The sequence below is a fragment of the Perognathus longimembris genome, chromosome 17 (genome assembly GCF_023159225.1).
Source record: "Perognathus longimembris pacificus isolate PPM17 chromosome 17, ASM2315922v1, whole genome shotgun sequence".
Classification (NCBI taxonomy): domain Eukaryota; kingdom Metazoa; phylum Chordata; class Mammalia; order Rodentia; family Heteromyidae; genus Perognathus; species Perognathus longimembris.
Window position 1 is genome coordinate 19,712,042 of NC_063177.1, and position 22,711 is coordinate 19,734,752.

General features: G+C 47.7%; 1 protein-coding gene across 1 annotated transcript in view; it reads right to left on the reverse strand.

Annotated features, from left to right (window-relative positions):
• The window catches only part of Slc13a2 (solute carrier family 13 member 2), a 28,303-nt gene extending 8,992 nt beyond the window's left edge, over positions 1 to 19,311 (reverse strand). The window contains 2 exon segments of the mRNA XM_048365716.1: positions 1,527 to 1,655; positions 19,140 to 19,311. Of these exon segments, the coding sequence (XP_048221673.1) occupies positions 1,527 to 1,655; positions 19,140 to 19,241 (231 nt within the window). The 5' untranslated portion in view covers positions 19,242 to 19,311.
• Between the last annotated feature and the right edge of the window lie 3,400 nt (positions 19,312 to 22,711).

Sequence of the window (22,711 nt, forward strand, 5' to 3'; positions counted from 1 at the left end):
TTCAGACTTCAAGCCAGGTTCTGAGAGTAGACAAGTCCCCGCTCTTTCTAGAAAACAGAGCAATGTTTCCCTAAATATGGTTCCTAGGCCTGTAGAAATGAAATGCTTGTCCAGGTATGGTAGTAACAACTTGTAATCCCAGCACTCAGGAGGTTGAGGCAGGAGGATCTCAAGTTTGAGAAGAGCATGAACCCCCTAGTGAGACACTTTCTGAGAAAAACAAATAAATAAAAAGGAATGAAATTCTGAAGTCTACCCTAGAGCTACTGAGTCCAAAACCCAAGGGTTAGATCTAGTAGCTACCTGTGTTTTACCCACCCCTCAAGGTGACTCTGGTGCTGACTCATGGAATGAGAAGTACCCCCATCTTCCCTCCATATCTGTGGCTGTGTGCCCATGGGATCTGCCTCCAAGGATACAATTACAGGGGCAGGGGGCAAATTACATCTACACAGAACATACAGACTCTCCCCATCTTCATTCCTTACACAAAATATAACAATGATACGTTATATTAGGTATAAGCAATCTAGAGGTGACTTAAAGAGTAAGGAGTTGTGCATAGGTTATATGAAAGCACTGTGCCAGTTTCTATAAGGGACTGGAGCAGCTTGGGATGTTGCTAGCCAAGGGAGGGGGATTTCTAGGGACACCAAGGAATGACTTCATAACAATTGTTATAATTTTTTAATTAAAAAATTGGACACTGGGTGCCAGTGGTTCCTGCCTGCCATACTAACTACTCAGGAAACTGAGATTTGAGGTTTGAAGCCAGCTTGAGAAAGAGACTTCCTTTCTTTTTTTAACTGTAGTGTTTTTGTCTTTTCTTTTCTTTTCTTCTTTTTTCTTTTGGTACTGGGGATTGAACCCAGGACATTGCACTTGCTAGGCAAGCGCTTTGCCACCAAGCTATATCCCAGCCTGAGAAGGAGACTTTCATATCTAATTACCTAGCAAACAAACAAACAAAAAACAAAGCTCAACAACAATTGGAAGTGGAACTGTGCTTCAAATGATAGAGCACTAACTGTGATTGAAAAAGCTAGCAACAGTGCCTAGACCCTAAGTTCAAGAGACACACACACACACACACACACACACACACACACACACACACACCCCACCAGACAGGCTGGCCTTGAACTCAATCCTCCTGCCTCGGCCTCCTGAGCACAAGGTTAAAGGTGTAGGTTACAGGTGCGAGCCAACACTCCCCCCTCCCCCAGCTGTTTAATCAGCTGGCTTCTAAGGGCCTTCTCTGGTACCCAGAACCTTCCTTTCCATGATAAGGAGAAACACTGCCCTTGAATGAACCCTTCCACAGCCACATCTCTAGAGGGCTTGTCCTCTGTTTTCCAGCTGGGTCTCTCAAGGCAGGGACCCCTCTTCCATGCACCTTGTCTACGATGAGGCTTCTTGGTCCCCAGGGACCCTCTGAAGACATGCAACCCCCAACCCCCCCCACTCCCCACCCCCATCCCACCCGCATCAGGAGGCCCTGATCCTGTGGATGGGGCAGGGCTCACCTCAGAGGCTTCCATGATGCCCATGAGTGGGAACATGATGATGGGGAGGAGGGCCGTGACAGCCAGGGGCAGAGCCTCGGTGCACCAGAAGAGGGCCATGAGGATGATGGTGTAGGCACAGTTGGCTTCCTACATGGGGGGGCGGGTGGTGAGAGAGAGAGAGAAGCAGGAGAGCTATTGGATGAAGCAGGCATGTTCCAGAGTCTTGTCCAGCCCCAAGAGAAAAACCAGGCTACTTGTAAAAGCCTGGAGAGTCTGTGTCACCCGTCCCCAAGCCCAAGGTCCCATCTCAAAATCAAAAGATGAAACAAAGCAAAGCACTCAACCACCTTGGCTTTGACCTTGGAACCCAGTCACACTCAAGCCCCTTCTAGCTCCCGGGTCTTACAGGGAGAGAGCCTTGGGTGAGGACTCTGAGATAAGATGAGGGCTGCCAGAGGAACCAAGTGGGACTCCTGTCTGCCGCTTGGCTTTTGTCACAGCTTATAAAAATAAACATTAGAGCCTGGCGCTGGTGGCTCACTCCTGAAATCCTAGCTCCTCAGGAGGCAGAGATCTGAGGATTGCAGTTCAGAGCCAGCCCAAGCAGGAAAGACCATGAGACTCTAATCTCCAATAAACTACTTTAAAAAGCCAGAAGTGATGCTGTGGTCAAGTGGTAGAGCACTCTTCCTGAGCAAAAGAAGCTCAGGAACAGTGCCTAGGCCTTGAGTTTGAGCAAAAGAAGCTCAGGAACAGTGAGTGCCTAGGCCTTGAGTTCAAGCCCCAGGACCAGGAAAAAAAAACCAACACACACACACACACACACACACACACACACACACACATTATAGCTGGATGCCAGTGGCTCATGCCTGTAATCTTAGCTACTTAGGAGGCTGAGATCTTTCCCTGAGACTTTCATCTCTTATTTACCACCAAAAATGAGCTGTGGCTCAAGCAGTAGAGGGCTAGTCTTGAGCATAAAAGCTCAGTGACAGCATCCAGGCCCTGAGTTCAAGCCCCAGGACCAGCACAGACACAGACACAGACACACACACACAGAATTATTAATATAACTGCTAAATATGTTTTCTCTCTAGGAGGTGGGTTCCAGGAGGACAGAGACAGTTCAGTGGTATGTAGATCCTTAGAGCCCAGGACCTAGCAAGCTTCAGAGAAAATCCTGCTTGAATGAATGCATGAGTGGACTGAATCTCTAGAAAGTTTTGGGAAGGTGGAGAATCACCATTCCTGGTAATTCTGGTGCCACTGTTGTGTGACACAATTCCTACAGATGCCTTTTACATGGACAGACTAAACAATTTCCCCCATCTCTACTTAGTGCTGGGAATTGTAGGGTAATTGTAGGGATACCAGAAACCCCCTTTTTACTCTCATGAGGCCCTGAAATCCAGAGAAGTCTGACCTTAAGTCTAGTCAGGGGCAGGAATGGAAAGCTAGACAGCTACAGATGTCAGGGGTCCACTACCTCGCCCAAGTTTCCACTAGGGCTGGGAAATCATTAGCCCGAGGCGGCCTAGGAAGGGGTGCTGTCTACTGGGTCACAGGAAGAGGCAGCAGGCAGGGATTAGTTGGGCCACGTGCTGGGGCCCCTCCCCTCATACCTGTCCAATTGCCCGGTCCTTCCCTTTACTAGGTGTAGCTTGGGCTCACCCCATAGCACTAAACCTTTTAGTACCCTAAAGTGAGTCCTTGGGAGAGGCAGAGAAATTACCATTCCTTGAGCAACTTTTAGGAGCTATTAAGGTAGGTGTGGTGGTCCCACTTTATGAAAGTGCCCCCAAGACTAAGCGGCTTGCTGGAGGTCGGAGAACTAGGGTGTGGCAAAACCTAAATGGGCAGCCAGGAAGGGCAGCTGGATTGCACAACTGCAAGGACTTCCTGAGAGCCTGGCCTGGCAGTGGATAGGAGGGTGTCCCTGGATTGTACAGTACACACACACACACACACACACACACACACACACACACACACACACACAGTAGAGCTCAGTTGGTCTGACAGAAAGCTTTCTTTGCCATTACACTTGTGCTCCTTCTCAACCTGGATTTGAACTCATCCAGTCCAGGGTTGGGGCCCCCTGGGCCCTCGTCCAAAAATCCAGCCCTTCCTCCCTTAGCTGGATTCTGCTGATGCTGGTGTTCCTTTACCTACTTTCTCATCTACAGGGACTTCATGTCCCGTTGCTTACTCACCACTTGGGCTAAGGGCATGCCAGACCTTCTGGACACTGGCATTCCCCACCTACATTCCTCTGGCCAGACAGAGGAGGGGACCTGGTTTAAATGATCACTGTACTGATTCAAGAAGATTGAACTGAACCAGGGGCTAGTGACTCACATCTGTCATCCTAGCTATTCACGAGGCTGAGATCTAAGGATCACAGTTGAAAGCCAGCTTGGGCAGGAAAGTCCATGAGACTCTCATCTCCAATGAACTACCAGAAAACTGGAAGTGGAGCTGTGGTAAAGAGCTAGCCCTGAATGTGAAAAGCACAGGGACAGTGCCCAGGCCGTGAACTCAAGCCCCAGGACTAGCACAGAAGGAGGAGGAGGAAGAGGAGGAGGAGGAGGAGGAGGAGGAGGAGGAGGAGGAGGAGGAGGAGGAGGAGGAGGAGGAGGAGGAGGAGGAGGAGGAGAGGGAGGAGGAGTTGCCACCTCTGCTTCTCATGCTTTACACTTACATTTCATAAGTGCAAATAAATTACGTACGTGTCTCAAAGTCACAAATAATAAGTGAAGATGCCAGGCAATCTGACTTTTTGGGTCCCAGCTTTTACCTTCCACCTTGAACTCAGTCCTCATTGAGGGTGTGCCCTCAACCACAGGTTTCCAGTGACATGTGTAGTCGGGAGGAAGTTCTCAGGCTCTGAATTTTCTCATGGCCTGTTACTTCCTGTTGCCTGGATCTGTCAAGACACTGCGCTTAAAAAAAAAATGCTGGAGGCTGGGAATATGGCTTAGTGGTAGAGTGCTCGCCTTGCATACATGAAGCCCTGGGTGCGATTCCTCAGCACCACATAAACAGAAAAAGCCAGAAGTGGTGCTGCAGTTCAAGTGGTAGAGTGCTAGCTCTGAACATAAAGGAAGCCAGGGACAGTACTCAGGCCCTGAGTCCAAGCCCCAGGACTGGCAAAAAACAAAACAAAACAAAACAAAATGCTGGTACTAGGGCTTGAACTCAGGGCCTGGATGCTGTTCCTGAGGTTTTTTGTTCAAGGATAGCACTCTATCATTTGAGCCACAATGGCACTTCTGGCTTTTTGGTGGTTAATTGGAAATAAGGATCTCACAGACTTTCCTGTTCAAGCTGGCTTCAAACCTAGGTCTTCAGATCTCAGAGTTGCTAGGATTACAGGCATGAGCCACTGGTGTCTGTAGAGCCTACTTAACTTTCTCTGCTCAAGGATGATGCTCTATCACTTGAGCCACACCTCCACTTCCAACCTTTTGCTGCTAATTGGAGGTGAGAGCTTCTCAGGTTGATCTGCTCTGGCTGGCTTCGAACCTTGATCCTTAGATCTCAGACTCCTACTCTCCTAAGTAGCTAAGATTACAATTGGTTAGGTCCTTCCTTCCTTCCTTCCTTCCTTCCTTCCTTCCTTCCTTCCTTCCTTCCTTCCTTCCTTCCTTCCTTCCTTCCTTCCCTCCTTCCCTCCTTCCTTCCTTTCCTCATCCTTCTCCCCCTTTACAGCTATGCCCAGTCCCTTTCCATATATGTCTCTGGATCAAATTCCAAACCTGTCTCAAAGTTCACAGCTTCCTCTGACCCTGGGGGCTTGGGCCTGTGGTTTCCATCTACCTCCTGGCAGTCTGTCAGGCTGTAGCATAACTTGCTGACCTGTTCTTCAATCATGGTTTCTTTTCATTGACTTTTCCCTTTTTTTTCCTTTTTTTGAGACGTAAGTTCTGCTATGTAGCCCAAGTTGACCTTAAACTCATGATCCTCCTTAAGAGTGCTGAGATCACAAGCACACTTGGCTGGATCATAAGTTTGTTTTGTTTTGTTTTAGCAGGGGGAGCAGAATTGGAAAATTCTGAGGATACATGAAATTGGTTGGGAAAACTACTTCATCTATTCATTAACATGTAACTAAGGTTATTAATATAGACTTGACCAAATAGGAGTACAGATTGTCCCTGGCTTGGAAATGATTCAGTATATGATTTTTCAACATTAATTAAAGTGTTACACAATTGATAAGCACTCAGGAGAAACTCTTATATACAATAACCATCTGCTATGCTGACTACACATTGGCCATTCTGCTTCATTTCCATTGCCATGAGATATTTTATGCTTTATTGAGAAATAGGCTTTGCATTTGACAATTTGCCACCAGTGGTTTTGTTTTGAGTGTGTTTAAGGTAGGCAAAGCAAAGCTATGATGTCTCAGACAGGTTACGTGCACTAAATAAATGCCTTTTCAATTCAGGATGTCATCAATTTGTGATGCGTTATTGGTACATAATCTCATCCTAAACTGAGGCAGATCTATCTACATTGTTACCAGTATTGTAAATGACTTGTCCCTTCCTCCTCTCCCTCCCTCCCCTCCCCTCCCTCCCTCCCTCCCTCCCTCCTCCCTCCCTTCCTTCCGTCCTTCCTTCCTTCTTTTCTTTCTTTTTGCCAGTCCTGGGACTTGAACACAAGGCCTGGGCACTGTTCCTGGGCCTCTTTGTGTTCAAGGCTAGTGCTCTACAACTTGAGCCACAGCACCACTTCTGACTTTTTGAGTTGTCGGTGAGATAAGAGTCTCATGGAGGGCTGGGGATATGGCCTAGTGGCAAGAGCACTTGCCTCGTATACTTGAAGCCCTGGGTTCATTCCCCAGCACATATACACATATACAGAAAATGGCCAGAAGTAGCTCTGTAACTCAAGTGGCAGAGTGTTAGCCTTGAGCAAAAAGAAGCCAGAGACAGTGCTCAGGCCCTGAGTCCAAGGCCCAGGACTGGCAAAAAAAAAAAAAAAAAAAAAAAAAAAAGAAAAGAGTCTCATGGACTTTCCTGCCCCAGGCTGGCTTTGAATCGCCATTCTCAGATCTCAGCCTTCTAGGTAGCTAGGATTAGTCATGAGCCACTGGCGCCGGCTTTGTTACAGATTTCTATGGTTACCCAAGTTAGCCTCAGGTCCCTAAATTCAAAGGGATCCTCGCCTTAGCATCTCAAATAGCTGACACTACAGGTTGGCACTACCACACCTAGCTCTATCCTGAACATTTGATTATAACTATCAGATATTGGATACTTGCCCAGATCAGTTATTGCTATTTTCTTAGAGTATAAATTTCAACATGTTTACACTTATCAACTACTTTGGAGTTAGTTATTATAGCACTGTTTTCTTTTGTTGTGGTGTGTGTGTGTGTGTGTGTGTGTGTGCGCGCGCGTGCGCACGCTATTTATGCTTGCTAGGTAAGTCCTCTACTACTTAAACTACACCCACAACCTTTTTTGCTTTATTTTTTTTTCAGATATGGTCTCCTGCTTTTGCCCACGATGGCCTTGGACCTCGATCCTTTTATCTTTGTCTGCTATATAGTTGGGATTACAGGTGTGCACCACCACACCCAGACCCTAATGCTTAATGTTTCTAACACACTAATGTGGAAGTGTATCTATTTCTGAATTGCTAGGCAGCTGCTTTTACCATTGAGCCACATCCTCAGACCTTCTGAATTGCAATGTGTGGGTTTTTTTTTCATATTTTGATGCTTATATTTCAAAACAATTGGTTTCCTCTGCAATTCTGCATGCCTTTTTGTGCATTTCAAAGCAATATTTGAGAAGGACAGAAACGAACAGGGAGGCGGGGGGGGGGGGGGAGGAGGCCTAGCTTTGCCTTGTTGACCTGGCCTGGGCCCACTACACTGGCCATACACAAGGCTGGGGTGCCATTCACTCATTGGAGTTGTGCAGGGCAGAACCTGGACCATCATGTACAGTGGCCACTCTCAGAGTTCAGTGTTTTCTCCTAGCTGCTATGGTTCTTTTGTCTGTCACTACTTCTTCCTGCTCCCTGGCCAACTCTGGTCCTCAGCAGGTACATCATGCTGTTCTCCTGCTCTCCTTTTGTTTGTTTTGATGCTTTTGTTTTCCAGTTCTGGCTCTGGATGAAACCTAGGGCCTCGTGCATGTAGAGAACACGCTGTGTGCCAACCCCCCACCCCCACCTGTGCAGTTTCTTCATGCCCCGAGTACATATTTCCTTCTCTCTGGATTCTTTTTCCTGCCTGCCTTGCCTATTTACTGTTTATGGTTTGTTGAGAACTCAGCTCAAACATTCCTTTTTCAGTGAGGTGAAATCCCCATTTTTCACACTCTGAGTTTCTGTATCTCCTCTACAAAGCACTCAGTAAAGTCTGCATTTTGCATTTAGTTTGATGGACTAAACGATGAGTAGCAATCTTCTCCAGGAAGCAGAATTCACATGTGTTTCTGACTTTCCCAACAGGAGCCTGGTAGCAGTAGCAGCTGCTACTGCTTTCTTTTTTTTCTTTTTTTGGCCAGTCCTGGGCCTTGGACTCAGGGCCTGAACACTGTCCCTGGCTTATTTTTGCTCAAGGCTAGCACTCTGCCACTTGAGTCACAGCGCCACTTCTGGCCATTTTCTATATATGTGGTGCTGGGGAATTGAACCCAGGGCCTCATGTATACGGGGCAAGCACTCTTGCCACTAGGCCATATCCCCAGCCCCTGCTACTGCTTTCTTTCTTCTTCCTTTTTAGTGAGATATTGGGGTTTGAACTCAGGGCCTTGCCTTTGCTCACCTTGCTTTCTTGACTGGTGTTCTACCACTTGAATCACGCCACCACCTGGCTTTTGGGCTATTTTGGAGATGGACTCTCATGAGCTTTTTAGCTTAGACTGGCTTTTAACTACAATCCTCTGGATCTGTCTTCTGAGTGTCTAGGATGCCCATTGAGCCTGGCATCTTCCCTATATACCCAACTCCCTGAATAAATGAGTGAAGGGATGTAGGCCCTGGGAAGACATATAAGGAGGCCCAGCTCTGCCCTCAGGGGGTCTCAGTGTCTGTGTGAGCAGACCCATAGGACCTGGGAGGGTGGGCTGCCTTTCAAAGTAGGCACTGGGGGCTGGGAATATGGCCTAGTGGTAAAAGTGCTTGCCTCAAAGTAGGCACTGGACAGAAAAAAATCAGCCCTCACAGGACTTCCAAACCTTAAGGCTGGCAACTTGTATCTTTCACAATGGGAAATGGACATCAGGAATCAGAAAACCTGGGTGCCAGCCAGGGAGATGGCCACACCTGTAACCCTAGTGACTTAGGATCTGAGATCTGTGGGTTGTGGTTTGAAGCAAGGCTAAGCAAAATAAAATTTAAAAAAAAATCCATGAGGCTCTTTTTTTTTTTTTTTTTTTTGGCCAGTCCTGGGGCTTGGACTCAGGGCCTGAGCACTGTCCCTGGCTTTTTTTGCTCAAGGCTGGCACTCTGCCACTTGAGCCACAGCGCCACTTCTGGCCGATTTCTGTATATGTGGTGCTGGGGAATTGAACCCAAGGCCTCATGTATACAAGGCAAGCACTCTTGCCACTAGGCCATATCCCCAGCCCCTCCATGCGACTCTTGCCTTAAATTAACCAGCAAAACAAACAAACAAACAAAAACTGAAATAGAACTGTAGCTCAAGTGATAGAGTACTTGCCCTGAGGAGGAGCCAGCACAGACTCTGGAAAATGAGTAACTGGCAGGAAGTGGACAAGGTCAAGGCCTGTAGGCGTCAGGGCCTTTATTCAGTCTGGGTACAGTACAGCCTGTGGCTGGCAGGTAACAGCATACCTCCCACAGCCACACAGGCATTGCAGCTCATTCATCCTGGTGTTTGAAGGTTAACCCAGGGAGGGTGGAGATACAGAATGGAGGACAGCAGGCCACTGCCCCCACCCCTTTGTCCCTGCAATAGGGGGATGCAATTGGAAGTGTGTTTCTGGGACTCAAGGCAGAGTGGTTCTCTGTGTGTCAGACTGCCAAGCACATAGCAAAGGCAAGACCAGAAGAGTGGGAGCCTAGAGGAGAAGGGAACTTCCCTTAAGCTCCTTACATCAGTAAGGAGATTCTTAGGGGGTGCTGAGGGGTGAATAGGAGTTCAGTTGGCAGGCAGTAGGGGCTGAAATGAGGGAGGAGGCACAGAGGGGACACAATGAGGCGGAAAAGATCCGACATGTGTTTCTGGAGCTGTGTATACTTGGAAAGAATCTTGTCTGCTTCGAGGAAGGCTCAAGAACTTTATTGAAAAGACAGAGGGGAGAGTGAGAGGCCTTTGAAGGGTTGGCAGAGAGTGGTGTGGTCATGGTGGTAATGTATTAAATGATTATGCTGGGCTGAAGGTGAAGCTTCATGGAAGAATGTGTATCTGGTATGTGAGGAGGGCCTGGGATCTCTCCTTAGCACCAACCAGCCAACCAACAAACACTACCCACAGATGCTACCGTGGGACTTAAAAATTATGTGTGCAGCCAGGCACTGGTGGCTCCTGTCTGTAATCCTAGCTACTCAGGAGACCAAAATCTGAGGATTTGGGTTCAATGCCAGGCCTGGAAGGAAAGTCAGAGACTCTTATCTTCAATCACCTGCCATAATATGCCAGAAGTAGAGCTGTGGCTCAAGAGGTAGAGCACTAGCCTTGAGCAAAAAAAGCTCAGGGATAGTGCCCAGGCCTTGAGTTCAAGCCATGGGATCGACGGGTGTGTGCACATGTGCACACACATACACACACGTACACATGAAATGTACACAAGGGTTACTTAGGAAAATTTTGTAATTTCAGAGTTTCTACACTGGTTTTGGTTTAATGACCCTTTTAACAGCCTGAAGATACCCTACAACCAAAAAAAAAAAAAAGCCAAACAAAACTTTGAGGCCCTGAGTTCAAGTCAGAGCCAGCACAAAAAGAAAAGAGAGAAAGAAAGAAAAACTAACGAAAAATACAGGGGGAGATGATAGGAATAATATTTAGATGTCAAATATCTAGTACCTTTGTGGACTGAATACATAAAAGAGACAATGGGCAGTCCAGAAACCAGCTCAGGAGTCAAAGACAAAAGTTCTGCACAGTCCCCTTAAACAATCAGGATTTGTTCAGACTGTCACTTCCCTTGGGTTGCTTACCACTGTCTTCTCCAGTGTGAGACCAACCCCAAAAAGCCAACTACAAGCCAGGTGCCAGTGGCTCGCGCCTGTAATCATAGCTACTAAGGAGGCTGAGATCTGAGGATCAAGGTTCAAAGCCAGTCCGAGCAAAAAAGCCTTATCTCCAATTAACCACTCAAAAACCAGAAGTGGTGCTATGGCTCAAGTGATAGAGTGCTAGCCTGGAGCACAAAGAAGCTCAAGGACAGCACCAGGGCTCTGAGGTTAAGCCCCACAACTGACCAAAACAAACAAAAGCCAAATATGCTTCCACAGCCAGTCAGATATTGGTCACTTCTACTTGGCCCACCAGCTCCAGGCCAAGGGCCTCCAATGGGGGCACTCCTGAAGCCATCCATTGCTCCACTCAAAAGCCTTCTCAGCTCCTGTCTGCCTCTGAGACTCTGTTAACCATAGGTCACGGCTGTCCACTCTTCCTGTGGTTTTCTGACTCTCACTTGAGTGACCTCCATTTATTTCCACTCCTTATGGTAAACAAACAACCATGTTATATCATCTTCTACTTCAAGAGGCTCAATGGGGATGATGGGTGCCTTGCATTCCCAACCTTTTTTTTGGGGGGGGGGGGTACCTGTACCTAGGCTTGAACTAAGTACAGGTACTAAGAGTGTTGTCCCTTAGCTCATTTTTTTCCTCTCAGAGTTGGTGCCCTACCACTTAAGCAATAGGTCTACTTCTAGCCTTTTTGATGGTTAAGTGAAGATAAGAGCCTCACATTTTCCTGCCTGGGCTGGCTTTGAATAGCAATCCTCAGATCTCAGCCTCCTGAATAGCTATGATTATAGGAGTGAGCCACTGGTGCCTCAACCTTCTTCCCTTTGCTTTTTTATTTTTAGAACAGGTCTGACTATGTACTCAGGGTGGCCTTGAACTCTCGGGCTTAAGTAATTCTCACACCTCAGTTTCCTGAGTAGCTGGCACTGTAAGAGTGCTAGGCTGAGAAAACGGCTCTCTGAGTGTCAGAGAAAACAAAAGTGGGGGAAAGAGTCCTGACATTACCGTTTGGGCCAGAGCCAGGTCTGCTGTGCCCACTAAAGAGCAAAGGCAAAGCAAGCCTCAGTGTGGCAAGCGCAAGCGTTTTCATACTCTCCTGCCAAGGCCATCCTGCCAGCTGCCCTGGGCTTTACTGCTGGATTGTGTCCAGAAATGGCTGCTGAAGATTCCACCTTACTTTCTTATTCCTTCCCATCTCTGGGAGAGGCTGATAAGCAGAGAGGATTTATAATCTAGGAACGAAGTCCAGTCCAAGTTAGGGGTAACTACCTCTCTACTCCAGGGATCTTCTTGGTCTTGGAGGCTGGCTCCTTGGAATCCCATTCCGGCTGACTCAGAGGTTAGGAAATCTGTGCCCACCCCCTGTCCTCCAGGGACATTCATGGATCACAGTTCACCACTTCGGGGTAGTGAGTAGATCTTCCTCCACAGGAAGGAAAATCAGAACCCCACCCCCACCCCAATGAGAAGCACAGAGTTACAGAGAAGTGAGGCCTTCAGAGGGCTTGAGGCCACTCTGTGCCCTCCAGGGACCTGATATTCAGACAAAGCAGAAGGCAAAACAAGCTGGTGCCTACAGAGCCTGGGAGTTGGGCACACTGTGTCTGTTGTTCTCACTCCATCTTCCTATCAGCTCCTAGAGATCAGAGGGCTTAGAGAGGCTGTCATGTCACCCATTAAGCATGCTCCAGAGGAGATTTGAAGTGATATTTATCTGGCTCCAACATCAATATTTTGTTCTCTGGACTTGGCTTTCTCAACTGAGAACCGGGAAATCTCAAAAGATAGAGGGTCCAAACTCCTTGTACAGTCTTCAATGAATTACCTGAGCTGTTCTCTGCCTCTGGGCTTCAGGAATAGCTTGCATAAAGATACCTAGCATACATTTTAGCAGTGCAGACAAACTAGATTAAGAAACCCTGCCACCTTACTATAAACACCATAGTAGTCCTAGCTACTCAGGAGGAGGCTAAGACCTGAGGATCGAGATTCAAAGCCAGCCCAGCGGCCCCCGCCCCGCTCAAAAACAACAACAACTGTGTGAGACTTTTAATCTCCGATTAACCAGCAAAGAGTCAGAAATGGAGGTGTAGCGTGCCAGCCTTGAAAGTAAAGGCCAAGCACAAACACAACACCCTTAGGTCAAGCCCAAGTGCAGGCATAAAAAAATAAATAAATACCGTAATGATTTTAACCAAACTCTGTGTTGCTCAGCATTGTGCCATGAGGAGACTATGTTTTACAAATGGTCCAACATTGCCCAACTTCTCCCCTCATTTCTGAACTTGATGTTAAGTACTCCTGTCCTCATTTAGACCCTTGAAGCCACCCTGGCTTTGTTTATCCCTTCACATTGCTAAGCTCACCCCTGTGCTTGGCCCTTTGCACCTGCTGCGTGTTCTGCCTGGACAGCTCTTCATCCAGAGCTGGGCCTGACCGGCTCTTTCCTGTCAGTCAAGTCCTAGGGTAACTGTCCTCTCCTTAGGAGGCCTGTCCTCAGCCTGGTGCTGAGGGCAACTTCCCCCAGGTCACGGCCACACCTACTATATTTCACCCATGGCTGAACAGCGTATGCTTTTGGTGTGTCTCCCTGTCTCTTCTTGCAGAAACACCACCAGCTACTCAAATCTTTCCTGTAATACAACTAAATGGACCTGCCTTACTGTACTGAGTGCTGGGCCCATCAGAAAATGAAGGAATGACAGGCTATAATGTGGCTGGCCTGAAAACACTTGCCTGGGGTTTCAGGCTCCTTGGGAAAGCAAGGAGAAAGAAAGCTTCAGGCCTTATTATCCCCTATTGGCTGGAACTCTCAGAGGGGACCAGTGTGGCAAGGCACCTGTTGCTATTGCTACCTTGTGCCTTGCTATTTCCAGCCCTGCATCTTTCCTTCTGCCTGCTTATGCCTCTGACTGTTCAGTCTCGGTCTTCAAGACTACCTGCTTGAGATCTTCCCCTTGACTTCTGTTGGGGGGAAAATAGTCCTTCCTCTGAGTGCTGTACCTTTTTTGTTGTATCTGTGTGACCTAAACACTTAGCTCCTCCTCAGAACCATCACTAGCCTGAGGATATGGCATCAGTAATTCATCTCAAAGGCCCTTGACCCACAGCACACACACCACAGATATCCAGGATGGAAGGGTGGATGGTGGAAGGTAGTTGGATCGGTATGAAGGAAGGAGGCTTAAGAGAGGGCTGACCAGCTTCCCTGGCCAGCCTCAAGCAGAGAAACACCTAGACCGGGCTCCAGTCTAGACATTTTTCCCCCTAGATGGAACTGTAAGCAAATTACTTCATTACTTGGAGCCTCAGTTTGCATGCCTGTGAAATGGAGACTGAAGTAGTAATAGCGTTGGAACACAGAGGCTTTTGTGAGACATAAGTGAGCTAATCCTTTCAAGTGCTTGGCCTAAATCCAAACACATAAATATACTCAATGAATGTTAACCATGATTATGGACATAAATCTCAGCCTTGTCTGAGACATTCTTCCTTCCCAAGTTGAGAGCCAGGGCCGTGGCACTAAGTTGGGAATTGATTCCACAGCAGCGAAGTATGGAAATTCAGGGAAAGGTCTGCTTGGCTTGAATTTCTTCATTCCTTCTTTTTTTCCCCAGTCCTGGGGCTTTTCCTCTGGGGCTAGGTGCTGTCCCTGAGCTTCTTTTGCTCAAGTCTAGCAGTTTACTACTTGAGCTACAGCTCTACTTCTGACTATTTTTGTGCTTAATTTGGAGATAAGAGCCTCAAGGAATTTTCTGCCTGGCCTGGCTTTGAACTGCAATCCTTAGACCTCAGCTTCCTGAGTAACTAGGATTACAGATGTAAGCCGCAGCGCCTAGCTCTTCATTACTTTCTGTATTCATTCAACAAACATTTTCTGAGTGTCCACCATAAGCCAGGCCCTGGGATTCTGCATAGAGCAAAATAAAACCCTTGCTCTCAAGGAGTCTAAGAATAAGTAAATAAATATTATTTATAACTATATGTATCTATATGTATAGATAAGTAATTAAATAAATACTATGCTTTCAGACAGTGAAAGCTCTACAAATAAAAATAACAGGAGTGTGTAAGAAAGCAACTATAGGGGTCCGAGAAGGCTTTCTGAGGTGGATTAAGCTGAAACTAGAGGAGCAGGAAGGCATGGAGAAGGGCAGTCCAGCAGGGCTGAGCAGCCACAGGAGCAGCAAGAAGGTTGGAGAGGCTGCAGAAGAGTGACCAGAGATAGAATGTAGGGGAGGGGCTTCAGGGGTCAATAGAGGCAAGGCCTCTTGAATTCTAAGTTCAATGGGAAAGGAATGTGTGGGAAGGCAGTGTGGGCTTAATAAACAGGGTAGTGACATAACCCTGTTTGTTTTTTTGTTTGTTTTTTTTTGGTCAGTTGTGGGGCTTGAACTCAAGGACTGGGCACTGTTCCTGAGCCCTTTTTTTGCTCAAGGCAAGCACACCAACACTTTGAGCCACAGCATTACTACCAGTTTTCTGGTGGCTAATTGGAGATAAGAATCTTATGCACCTTCCTGTCTGGGTTGGCTTTGAACCGCAATCCTCAGATCTCTGCCTTCTGAGTAGCTAGGATTACAGGTGTGAGCCACCAGTGCCTGGCATGATCTTAGGTTTTGACATAATTATTCTACCTGTTGGGTGGAGAATAGTCTGGGAAGAGGAGGGACAGGTGACAAATGACAAAATAGTCTCCAGATGGGGACTGGTTCCATTCAGATGTCTTTGATTTATGATTGTTCATCTGAGGATTCCCTCCCTCCCTCCTGTCTTTCCTTCCTTTTGTTTTCATTCCTTTCCTCCGTCTCTCTTCTTCCCTTCTTCCCTCCCTTCTTCTCTGTTTCTTTTGTGCTGGTCCTAGGGCTTGAACTCAGGGCCTGGGCATTGTCCTATAGCTTTTTCACTCAAGATTGGTGCTCTGCCACTTAAGTCATACCTCCATTTCTGGTTTTTTGTTGGTTAGTCGGAGATAAGAATCTCATGGAAGGGCTGGGGATATGGCCTAGTGGCAAGAGTGCTTGTCTCGTATACATGAGGCCCTGGGTTCAATTCCCCAGCACCACATATACAGAAAATGGCCAGAAGTGGCGCTGTGGCTCATGTGGCAGAGTGCTAGTCTTGAGCAAAAAGAAGCCAGGGACAGTGCTCAGGCCCTGAGTCCAAGCCCCAGGACTGGCCAAAAATAAATAAATAAATAAATAAATTCTTGGGCTGGGATGTAGCTCAGTGGCAAAGCGCTTGCCTAGCAAGTGCAACGTCCTGGGTTCGATCCCCAGTACCAAAAAAGAAAAAAAAATACAGTTTAAAAAAAAAGAATCTCATGGGCTTTCCTGCCTGGACTGGCTTTGTACAGTGATCTTCAGATCCCAGCCTCCTGAATAGCTAGGATTACAGGCATGAGGCACCAGTATCCAGTCTTAAATGTATTTTTTTTTTTTTTTTTTTTTTTTTTTTTTTACTTACAATGTAGTTTTGGCTTAGGGTGAGTAGATTGGGTTGTAATCCCACTGTGAGTCAGGGGCATTTGTGGTGTTGGGGACAGTAGGTGTATGGGACCTGCTGGTGTCTGTGGAGGGGAAGGAAAGTGAGCCACCCTGAATGACCTGAGTTTTTGGCTAGCACCACAAGTAGCTGGTGAAAGCATTTCTCAGCCAGACCGTGGGAAGAGTCTGCTAGAGATGGCAATCAGGGCTTTGATTTGAATGGTTAGAAGTGTAGGCTGTTGACAAAGAAAATATTCAAATGGAGGAGGTGTCCATGGTTATTTGGATAATAGAAGTGTAGAGGTTAGGATTAGCATTACAGTTTGGGGACTGTGGGCACGGAGATGCTTTTTCAAACAGGAGACTGCACAAGCTCACCTGAGGTGGAGGTGGGTGGGGCTGACAACCCCCTGGGAAATACAACTTCCAGAGGCAGCGGGAGGAAGATCCAGAAGAGGTAGGAGGACAACCAGAAAGTGTCACCGAAGTCAAGAGAGAAGACAGCTTGCGACAGCCGTGCTGCTGCGGGACTGAGAAGGTGAGGATGGCCAGGCAAAGCTGATGGGATTTGAAACTGAGCACAGTGCTGACTAAGAAGGCAAAGCAACCTCTTTGCAGCTTGCTGTCAGGCAATCATGAAAGAAACCAGGGAGTATCTAGAAGGAATTATCTTATTAGTTTAAGATGAGCAGTCGTGTGTGAGCGCGTGTGTGTGTGCGTGTGCGTGCATACACGCATATGCTGATACTGGGGCTTGAACTCAGGGCCTTGCACTCTTGTTTGTTTTTTGTTTTTTGTTTTCTCAAGGCTGGCATGTACTACCGAAGTCACACACAGCTCCACTTCTAGCTTTTTCTGTGGCTAATTGAGGATAAGAGTCTCACAATTTTTCCTTCCCTGGGTTGGCTTTAAACCATGAGCCTCAGATCTCAGTCTCTTGAGACTGACAGGCAGAAGCCACCAGCACCCAGCTTGAAGCTCAGAGGTACTGGGATGTGATGTGTTATATGCTGACAGGACAGTGAAGTAGGGAGGCAAAAACTGGTCACACAGGAGAGAGAGCATCATGGCAAGAGTAATGGGATGTGTAGCTAGGGGCCCTTCAGGGGAGCTGGTCTCTTGGGACAGCTCATGGAGTCAGGATGAGGCAGGCAGTGTCTGTATTCCAGAAGCAGGCAGCAAGACCATAGCAGGGTGAAGGCTGGAGCTCCTAGCACCGTGTACTTCCACCAGAGCACCAGCTTCTCACCCTGCTGTGCATTTGCCACCAGCCTGTCAAAAAAACACAAACCAAAACAACAACCAAAAAACCCCCCACAAAACCTAACTGGGCACTGGTGCCTGTAATCCTAGCTACTCAGGAGGCTGAGATCTGAAGATCATGGTTCAATGCCAGCCCAGACAGAAAAACCCGTGAGACTCTTATCTCCAATTAACCAACCAGAAAAACAAAAGTAGAGCTGTGGCTCAAAGTGGTAGAGTAATGGGGTAGCTGTGAATGAAAAAGCTCATGGGTAACACTCAGGCAGCCCCACAACAGACCGAACACAAACAAAACAAAAAACAACCAAAAACGTGTCTAATAGCTTCCCTTTGCAGAAGTGTCAAAGCTTTTTTCAGAGGTGAAGGCCATTTTAATGATCAGCCAGGCCTGGGAGAGAGAGAGAGGGAAGGGATGACATTGTCTAAAAAGAAATGTACTCATTACCTGACTTACGTAACTGTAACCCCTCAGTATATCACCTTTATAGTAACAACTTTAAGAATTAAAAATGAAAGATCAGCCAGGCCTCTTTATCAGTCACCAGTTGTCAGTGAACTAGCTACTATGTCACTATGATTACAGACTTTCACCCTTTGGGAACACCATGAACAAAAATGCTTTCCTTTATTTCCCCTATCTGTAAAAAAAAAAGAAAGAATAAAAGAAAAAAATAAAGGCTCAATGAGCAGTTCTGGGGGAGGTGGACAGGGATACAACTTTGTTTCAACTTTGGGGATCAGACCCCACCCCCAAGCTCTACCCACATTGCAGTAGGTTTTTGCCAGAGATAGCTATAATCTTAGACTCCCTTCCTGATCACCCTTCCCAAAGCCTCAGGATAATTTCACGCTCTCAATTTTATATTCTTTTTGTTACAGAGAAACCTAAAAGAGTATAAGAATCAAGGGCCCTGAAACCAACCCCTGAGTAAATAACTTGCTCTCGCTTTCTCTGTCTGCAAATCGGACAGCTTTGTCCCCACAAGATGGGGCATAGATACATACAAAGGATCAGGTGGTGAAGAAACAGATGAATGACCCCCCCCCCCCAAGGAATAATTTCTCCGGGATGTGAGAGAGGAAGCAGAGCCCCTGTGCCCTGGTTGTGTTTGTTGCAGAGGGTCCTTTTTTTTCATTTCCCACTGCGCCCCCCTCTACAAGACTCTCCCACCCACCCCCAACAAGACAGGCTCCTGCAATCACAGGTGAGCATCTCTTTCTGCTTACATTCTTGAAGACACAGGTGGCCTGAGGCCAGCTTTCTGTTCCTTTCCTTCCTCTTCTTGTCCAAACCTGGCTACCGACCTCCTCCTTCCCCCTCCCTGTCCCTGCTAACACTGAGTCTTGTCCAGGCTGCTTGGAGTCCTGTCTACGGCTAGACATGGTAAGAAGATGAACTCCATCTACCCCTTTTGCATCTCCTTTGTGGAACTGGCTTTGCATTCGAAGTAGCAAATTTCCAAATGCATCTGAGTAATTCACACAGGGCATCCACTGCTGGGCACCAGGACTAGCACCTCCTCCCTTGGCTGCCCTAATGACTAGAATATTGTAGCCTCCCTTCCAAGGTTGAAGGCGTAAGGAAGGAAGGGCAGGAGGAAGGGGATAGTTCTAAGGATGTCCCACCTTGACCTAGATAGTCCCTTCCCTGCTACCCTAGCAGTTACCTGTGCCTGGAACAACAAGTGCTTACCTTGGTGGGGACCAGGAGTGGCAGAGGCAGCAGGAAAATGGGCAGGAAGAAGATAATCAGATAGGAACGATAGGCCCACAGGCCCTGCCAGCAAGTGGCCATGGTGTGGCCTGACCAGGACTGCCAGAGTCTCCGCCTCTGGAAACCACAGAACTGAAGGACCAGAGGCAGCCCAGCCGCAGGTGGCCTGGGGCAGGCTTATATAAAGCTGCCTGAGTGTTAACCATTGACCCACCCTGGCAATCAGAGTGTTTCTTGAAGTTGGGAGGTGGGAGTAAGGAGGAGGGAACCTGTTGGAGGAGTAAAGATCAGGAAGACTTTGCAAAGAAAGGGAGGGGTGAGATGAAGGAAGAAAAGAGAATAAAGTCTAGACTTAACTGCCCTTGTGCAGAGGCTCTCTGGCTCCCAGCCGAGAAGAAAGGACAATGTGACGCTGGAAGCTACCCAGCCTGGCTCTGCAGAGCAAGAGCCCTGGTGCTTCCCTTGGCCCTGCTTATCTCTCTCCATTTATTCTCCCCAAGCCAGGTTCTCAGCTGAGTGATTGGCATGAGGCTATTGTGCCAAGTGGTGGTCAGGTAGGGGCCACTCCTGCCCTTTCTCACAGAGGTGTTCTGTCCCTTTCCTCCTAGGAGTTTGCCATCTAAGACCCAGGCAGCAAGGCCCAAAGCTGGCACCTTACTTCCTTCTAGGTTGCAAGGAAACAATCAAAGTTTCCTACCTTGACAACTTTATATTTGCCATGTGATGCTAATTCACTGACTTCCTCATACTGCAGTAATCCCTTCCTCTTCTGAGCTCCAATTAGACCATTTATGTATATTGAGCACTGTGTGTGGTTAGTGTACAATAAAGATTAATGATCTCCACACCTCCCATCTCCTCTATTGCCATGGGAGAGTAACAAGGATTGTCTCAGTTTGTCAACATACATAATCTCTCCATGCTATCACCGATCCATCTATCACTCCACAAAACAAATATTTGACACCAATTATATCTTGAGCCCTGTGCTTAGTGCTTAAGGATACAGAGATTAAAATGCTGCTGCTGCCGCCACTGCCACTGCTGCTGCTGGTACTAGCTAACATTTTTCATCATGTAATATGAGCTGGTTAGTGTACTGTTTCATTGACTGACCTGCCATACCATGGGTTGGGCATTGCTGACCCATTTTACAGATGGGGAGAGTGAGGCCCAAGGCTGCAGAGTTAGCTAGAATTGAAACGTGCTTTATGAATGCCCTGAGGGAGTGCCGATCCAGTGTGGGAGCTGTGGAGGAGTGCTGGAGACATCCAGCCGGATGCTAGAGGAGAAGGTATGTGGGCAAGGCTCCAGAGTGGATTGTAGCCAGCCAAGTGCTGTTGGTTCACATTTGTAATCTTAGCTACTCAGGAGGCTGAGATCTGAGGATCAAAGTCAATTGAGGATGGAGGACAACTGTCCGTTCAAAATCTCTATCTCTTGGCAACCTTGCTGCCCTCAGCCTCCCCCTCTCCCATGCTGTACTGCACACAGTAGGAACTCAGTTCCTGCTTCTGATGGTAATCAGAGTGTGGCGATCTGTGTGTGCCAGAACAAGAAGTGAGTGTCCAGGAGAATGTTTCACATGGGGGACAGGGGCTGGCAAAGGTGCAGAAGGGTGTAGAGTTTACAGAACACAAGGTTCCATGTGGCTGGCCTGTGCACGGGTTTGGGGCAGGACCGAGACCCAATCATGTTTCCAGATGGAACCATAGACACCCCCAGATCCAGTGGGAGTGTATGTGGAAGAGACCCCAGGCCCTACAGAGTAATGAGAGAGGTATGGATGAGTCCTAGGGCCAGGGCCAGGCTGGGTGGGAAGTAGAAGCAAGACAGACAGATCAGCCACCCACAGCACTGTTCACTCCCACGGAGCCAGTCTGCCACCTGCTCAGGGCAGAGTGAGCCAGAGCCAGAAAGCTCAGAGACAGACAAAAGGCTTCAGACAGGCAGGACAAAAGGACAATACTCTGATTCTTTTTTCTCTAGGAGGAGGCCTCTCCCATGCCTCCAAGGCCCTGGAGGAGCTACCAGAGCAACTAGGCTGGCCCTTACCCCTTCAGGAATAACATTCCCTCCCAGTAAAATCAGCATCCTGACTCTTCTAACTCTCCTCCATTCCAGACTGGGATGGAGGCTCAGAGCAGTGTAGTTACTTCTCTGGCATCCACAAGAGAGAACTCAGGTTCCATTCTAAGATTGCCTGTGCCCTTGCTCTGGGCTCCTTTTAGTGGACTGGGGACAAAACTCAATGTTTCCACTGTCGCTATCTATTCTTTTCCTGAGACCTCTGACTGCTTCCTACAGCCCTCTTCAAAATCGCAGGCTTTAGGGAGTCTGCTAGTTCTCTGTTGAAGCAGCCAGGTCTCCTCTGTGATGAAGTCATCTCCAAGGCAGTGTCCTACGGCCAGTGGGAAGCCTCTGGCTATCATATTCTTTCCAAGACTTTCCTGCTGGGCTGGTGGCTCATGCCTATATGTAATCCTAGCTGCTCAGGAGGCTGAGATTTGAGGATTGAGGTTCAAAGCCAGCAAGGGTAGAGAAGTCTATGATACTGTTAACTCTTATTTGGCGGGGTGGTGGTGGTGGTGGTGGTGAGGGATCTAAGACCAGCCCATGAACTCAGTATTGGACATTTTTGCTTTTTGGCTGGTGCTCTACCACCTGAACTACGCCTCTAACCCCTTTTTATCTCTAATTTACCACCAAAAAGCTAGAAATGTAGCTGTAGTTCAAGTAGCAAAACAGCTCAGGGACAGTGCCCAGGCTCTGTGTTCAAGTCCCACTAGTGGCAAGAAAGAACACCTTTTCTCTCACCCAGCAACTCCAGCCAAAGTTCCATTCTTCTAGGTCTTTCTCAGCCTTTCAGTTTGTCTCACCACTTCTCCTGCACTTTATGGTGGAGATAACAGTGCTTTTCTTTCTGGTTTGTCCTTGTCTGTGAACCACTCTTGCAGATATATGGCTGTCTTGCCTCAGTCTTTGCCTATGGCAGGTCCCTGTCCTATCTCAGGGAGAAAACTCCCTGAGAAACACCTGCCTCGCACTTTGCTCATTGCCCTTTGTGGAGAGGGCGCAGGGCATCTGAAAGTCTAAGGGGGCCATGAGATGTGTCCAGCTTGCAAGAGGCAGCTTGTTCTCAGAAGCAGATAAGCTGGAGATAGTGCTGGAGCACAAAGGTGGTCTTTAGGAAGTTCATACCTTGACAGGTGGACATGTGGGGTGGGTGAATTTAGAAGTTCCCTGGGGTTGAGCTGATTGAGTCTGGGGCCCAAAGGTACACATCTCAAGTGGTCTGAGCATGGTAGGGAATGGCTAGACATATTAACACCAGAAATGACTGATAAAGACATGGGACTAGCTAAGCACTGGTGGCTCATACCTGTAATCCTATCTACTCAGAAGGCTGAGATCTGAGGATTGTGGTTCAAAGCCATCCCTGGGCGAGGAATTCCATGAGATTCTTTATCTCTAATTAACCACCAGAAAACTGGAAGTGGTGCTATGGCTCAAAGTAGTAGAGCACTAGCCTTGAACAGAAGAGCTCAAGG